Consider the following 5,969-nt stretch of genomic DNA (forward strand, 5'->3'; position numbering starts at 1 on the left):
CACTACAAGGGTTTAAACTCTCTGTAACGGAGGAAGGATTAATTATGTAATTATTAATTACAGGGAATTAATTTGGCGTAAAAGTAGGTGGTAAGCGCTTAAAATGATTGGCTGCTTGACAGAGGCGGAGGTCTTACGGCAACTACTTATAAGGATAAATCTTTAAATATGCTAATAAGGGATTTTTGATGATTTAAAGGGTTTAATCCAGTGGATTTTACGTGCTGGGGATAGTTTATAAGGAAAAGGGGCTACAATAGTAGCAGAGGAGAATATTCACGGCAAACTTACAGTTTATGGGTGGTGAATGGTCTGGGGGATCTTTTCCTGAGGGCCAAATAGGCCTCTATTTATAGAGGGGACTTCAGTGGGCGTAAAACACTAAGTCCTTTTCTCCCTATGGGAGTATCCAGGGGTGTAGCTGTGAAAAGGGCTTGGCTGTGGGCAATTTATTTGTATTGTAATAGACTAATTTCCCTGACTCTGTCACATGACATGTTTATAACCAATTGTCATGTGAAAGAGCTTCAGTAGAAGTCTACATAATACTTTCACGGGGTATTTTTACACAAGTAATATTACTCATTAATGTACAACAGTTTAATTTCATGTACTTTGTTTGTTTTACTAAATTTTTGTATGTAATACTATTTTTTGGGCGCTTTCTGGGGCCAATTCTTATTTATTCAATTAGTACATGAAGGAATAGGAATAAGGGGTTACTTTGAGTGGGTGACCCCCCTTAATTTATGATGAGGAATCTGATTCTGCAATAATAATTTAATAATAATTATTATTTACCAAGTTATTGCAGTCTTTTGGATACTTGATGTATCTCTAAGGTTGACATTAGCTAACTTCCTTGTGATTAAAAAGCAAAATCTGGTTGATAATAGGGGGGTTCACAATAGGATAAAAATAAAACTTCAGAGTCAATTTTAAGGCCTTTATCAACAAATTTTTAAAAATCTGGCAAGATGTACTGGACTGGGTGTCCCCTGAGAAACAGAGCAAGTTCTTCATTTTTTAAAAAATTGTTCATAAAGGCCTTAAAATTAGCTCTAAAGTTTTATTTTTATCCTATTGTGAACCCCCCTAATGTCTAAAATTTGGATGAAAATATGTAAAAGAGAAAATTTCACAACCAAATCTTCTCTAAAATATGTTTGAACTTGGTCACTATAAAGCAAGAGAGAAAGAAAGAAAAAAAAAAAAAAAGATGAAAAAGAAACATAACCAAATTGCATGTGAGAAGAAATGGATAAAGCAGATTTGAAAGTGTTTCAAAGTTTGCTGGATTCACTACTTTTAATAGGACAATTGATACTAAATGGGGAATGTTTGTATTAAATGTTGTCCAAATGATGTCACACACATTCCAACTTGAAATGTGTGTGACATCATTTGGATTGAAATTGACCGGGCAAGAATGTATTAGAACCAGGTAAGTTATTGGATAAGTGATAAAATCAGGGTTGGCAAGGTGTGTCCAGTTGTGTTTGTGTTCCAAAAGCCAATTGGCAATCATTTGGTTTTGAGTGTGGAATTTGATATCCCCGCTTGGAAAGACAGATGCAGCTTGAACAGTTACCATTGTGTTTCCCATTCTGGCATTAATCAACACAAGGGCCTTGTTGGCCAGGGTGACAATTTCCACCAGGGCAGCTTTGGGGGCACTCCCCAGAGAGTGCCTCACCATGAATTATTTTCACAACTTGGCACAATATCTACTACAACATATCCAAGTTTATTAAAGACACAGTTTTTCCACAACTGAGAAAAAAAAGATCAAGGGTTCCCCCTGTAAATACATAAAAACAGGAAAAAAAACATCAAGGGTTTCCCCATATTATAAAACACAAAAAAAATTACAAGGTTTAATCTACATACAACAGAACTGGAAAAAAATGAAATCTCAAATGCGCCCAAACAAAACCAAAGGTGTTGTGAACAGCAATGGCTGTTGCGTCTGGGCCAACCTCCAGCCCGTGTCAAGCGCACGGGTCAAAAAGGAAGGGCGTTGAAGGCCCCCATCCCGCAGCGAAGGCTGCAGAACCCGGGGGGGCCCACTCTTCAGCCCCTCAAACTGTGCAAGTGCAACAGCGGAGGGGGTTGAGGACGAACCGCACGCTGGAAGTACAGCGGCAGAGGACGCCCTGCGGATCAATTCAACCCAAGAAGAGCTCCTTTTATATGTGATCCACCAGCAAGGTTGCCGCCTTGCCCTTGACAATAACGCCACCGCCACACCACTGATGTATGTATGTTTAACCCGCGCGGCACTGACTTCATGTGTATTTATGTATTTATGTATGTAACCTAGCTGCATTGACCCTGGGCCATTTGGCTTGCTCGCCTCACTAACCTCACCCAATTCCCAATCAGCAGATCACTACCGGCCCAACATAAGCACTAATCAGTCCGCGATGGGGCAACTGTCTCTCAACTACTACGCCTCCAAGCCATGTAAGGCGTTGACCTGAGGATCTTTGGGCAAGCGCAGCTCCGGACCAGGCCAGGGGAACAATCTGGTAGCCCACGCCAGCTCACTGCGGCCCGCTCGCCTGATCTTTGCAAGAATCATCCAATACTGACCATCTTCACGCGCAGGGGAGAGCGGATGAAGACAAGCCAACCGAAATGAAGGACGAGCGAAATCAAGGACAACCTGGCCTTCTGGTCCTCCAGGTCCGTCGCCTGGACCTCCAGACTCCCGCCACCACCTTTGTCAAACTCATTGCCAAAGCCGACATCCTCGCCCTCCCGCCCATCGTCTCCATCGACTTCGTCCAGCGCTTCTTTGCCTACCATGTCGCCGCTGCCCTCGTCCTCCTCTTCCAGCACAACATGCATCCCCTCCCCGACCCACTTCTTGCTAGAACTCGCAGGCTCAAGCTCCGCTGGGACACGCCCTGGGAGACCTTGCAAGCTATGTACCTTCCTCAAAGCTGTCAGTAACCAATGCTTGTAACAAGAAAACTAATTCCTCACCCTTCTCTCAATCACCATTGAGTCCCATTGGCTGACCCTCTTTGGCCAGCCAATTTCATCACAGGCTCGGTTTGGTTAGTTGACCCTAGAGGAGGAGACATTGTCGACAATGGGGGATGGCAAATGGAGCTCGGACCATGCGCCGATGCTACTGCAAGCCCTGACCGCCAAGCATGACGGCGCAGCAGCAGCCTCCTTCTCCTTGTTGGAGGGCGATGGGGAGGAGAAAAAGATCTTCAACAAGATTGCCAAGATCTTCATCCGCCCTCGCAGCTCCACCCGGCTCCTTGCTGTCCTACTCGGCCTTCTATCCTAGACCACCGGGCGCTGATCCTGGGCCTGTGCGAGCTGTTTCAGAGCGTGTTCAAGGGCTTGTATGCGCTCAAATGACTAGCCAAGAGCTGATCACAAATTCTGTTTCAGGCCGACCCCTCCGCATGGTCCCACGCCCACGCCCATCCAAATGACGAGATTCTGGAGAAAAAGGAGAGGGCTGAGAAGCTTGCTCATGATTCCCTTTGATGGCTCCAGCGTAGGCTGATGCTCATTGTTGATGCGCATAAGCTCTGGCTCAGCAACAACCTCACTCTCCATCCATCTGGGGAAGATGAAGAAGATGGATACTCAGAAGAATACCACAAGAAGCTAACAGTCACCTGCATTTGTCCCCCATTCCCACAAGTTTTCCTTCCCGAATAGGAAGAAGACGCAAAGCCAAATGTTGAGCCCGACAACAACAGGAAAATAAGGGGCGCCCCAAGCCCCGCGAACAGCACGTGGGCATGGCTGTGCCCACCACCCAACAGACGCTCCTGCTACATCGCAAGAAACGGCCCGCCAGACTCTCCCTGCCCTCCACGCTTCGCCGCCACTCTAAGTCTCTCGCCCCCAATCCCCTACTGGTTCTGGTAGGGTTTTGCGGAAGCCGTTGACGATCTGCAAGGATGCCTTTTCTTTGGTTTTTTCACTGTTTCCCCATGTGTTTTTATCTGACTTGCAATTCTAAGATGAACTCTTCGCATTGAACCCTGGAGAAGACCCTCTTATGATTTGATAGGTGAAAAAGAAAACATCAAGAATAAGTTTACTAAAGACAAAATTATCCCCTTAGAGATAGGTCAATTTGATTTAATTGATAATCCGGTCAAACATCAACTAATTATTGTAAAGTTTGGGTAAACTAAGATCAAACTGAAATACTTGAGGGAGCATAATTACTTGGAATTTTGAGCTAAATAAGAAGAGTGTCACTGCAAATTAGACATTGATTAAAATCCAAAGGGTGGACATATTCTGAAGAGAAACACCTTAATCGTCTCTATGTTTGTACATTTGTATTGGGAAACCCCTTTGTGGCTTTTGAAAAGGGAAAACCCATGATGATTTTTGTCAGATTTTGATACTTTTGTAGGGGCCGGGGGATCCTAGAAATTTATTCTATGATTTACAGGATTTTAATCTACTTATTTGGAAGTCATGCTGTGTTTTGGAGCAGTTGGGGAAATCAAGCAATGCACTACATGACTTCTCCAATTTCCCATAAATTGATTTGACTGATGGCACATTAGAAATTTTGTAAAGGGGGGGGGGGGGGGGGGGTGAAGGGATAAATCTTCCATGTTGCAAATGTTTTGAGGGATAGGACCAGGACAAGTCATGACTCATCTGGTCCTAGAATGTGCAGCGGCGCAGCCGCCTTGGCCTCTAGTGTATAATCAAACATGAAATGATATGTAACTATACATAAAGTATCCAAAACTTGGCTGGAAGTCATCTGCAACTCCATTGGGAATAAACTGGAACAAAACAGTACAACATCTATGTAACCACTTTATAACTCAAGTGGAACAATGCATCCATTAGGGTGGTGTAGCACAGTTCCACTAAAAATCAGTGTAGTGTAGCAGAATTGATCTAATTTTGTGCTAACCCTAGGCAGGCAGGCCAATAAAAATTGCCCACAATCATGCACTACAGCACTTTTTAGAGTCATTTTGGCCTTTTTTGCCACCAAAAGTGCTGTAGCATAGCAGGGGTAGTAGCCGCTAACACTACAGAAAAAAAGGGCAACAGTTGGTGCAGATCTGCCAACACCAAGTAGCCCTGTAGTGTAGTGTAGCTTAGAGAACATTGTTGGTAGGAAGTTTAAGCAAGTTTCATTTTAATGGCAGACACTCATCACAATATCATATACAAGTCCAGTGTAATTCTGACTAAATTTTGATTACCTGCTACTACCCAGAGCACTAAAGAAGTGGTTCAAAGATTTTTTTCCTCCGGAGCTGCAGAGGAAAAATGGGTGACAACTTCTGGACATGGTGGGTAGGTATGGTACGGTTATTGGTAACATGCTAATATTGTAACATTTTTTTTGTTTCTTAGTTTTACCATTAGCGGTAACAAAAGTGCATTAAAATATTGCAACTTGAAGAAACTCATTATTTGACGTCCATTACAATATCTGCCCGTAAAGAGGGGAAAATATTCTAAAGTTCCTTAGTAAGAGGCGGCAATTTGCCCCTCTTTATCTTGTTATCCAGCAGTTAATGTTTTACATTACTAGCAATGTGAGTAACACATTAGATATTCTGGCCTGTTACAATACGGCCCCAGGATTTGAACCAGTTTTTACTGATACCAATAACGCCTGAGTGTAGTAACGGCAAGTGTTACACCACGCAGATAACAGCTGTTATCATAGTGTATTAACTTAAACTACCCATTTTTGCTGCTGGGTTTTGCTTTTCTTACCTCAATTAATCCTGGTGTGTTGCTGTGGTGTCCTAGCCCTCCAGTTGTCACCCTATCGTACGCGCGAACAATAGGGTGACATTGGCGAAATGCAAAACAGATTCATACGCATATGCATCTGGAATTTTCAAAAACATAAACAACAACACAACTGAGCGGCTGATTTGTGTAACGCTGTTGGTTCCTCTATACAAAATCTGGCAAATAAAAGCCAGTCTTGACTTCAA

At 43.4% G+C, this 5,969-nt stretch overlaps 2 protein-coding genes across 2 annotated transcripts; both read left to right on the forward strand.

Annotated features, from left to right (window-relative positions):
- Nucleotides 1-2,426: 2,426 nt before the first annotated feature.
- On the forward strand, nucleotides 2,427-2,958 carry PtA15_18A361 (uncharacterized protein; the record flags this gene model as incomplete). Its single annotated transcript, XM_053164892.1, has 2 exons — nucleotides 2,427-2,466; nucleotides 2,618-2,958. The coding sequence occupies 2 exons, from the start codon at nucleotides 2,427-2,429 to the stop codon at nucleotides 2,956-2,958; spliced, it is 381 nt and encodes a 126-aa protein (XP_053028856.1).
- Nucleotides 2,959-3,100: 142 nt separating this feature from the next.
- PtA15_18A362 (uncharacterized protein) lies at nucleotides 3,101-3,923 on the forward strand (the record flags this gene model as incomplete). The annotated part of the gene is made up of 4 exons (XM_053164893.1): nucleotides 3,101-3,283; nucleotides 3,415-3,431; nucleotides 3,528-3,642; nucleotides 3,732-3,923. The coding sequence occupies 4 exons, from the start codon at nucleotides 3,101-3,103 to the stop codon at nucleotides 3,921-3,923; spliced, it is 507 nt and encodes a 168-aa protein (XP_053028857.1).
- Nucleotides 3,924-5,969: the final 2,046 nt, after the last annotated feature.

Source organism: Puccinia triticina, chromosome 18A (genome assembly GCF_026914185.1).
Source record: "Puccinia triticina chromosome 18A, complete sequence".
Lineage (NCBI taxonomy): Eukaryota > Fungi > Basidiomycota > Pucciniomycetes > Pucciniales > Pucciniaceae > Puccinia > Puccinia triticina.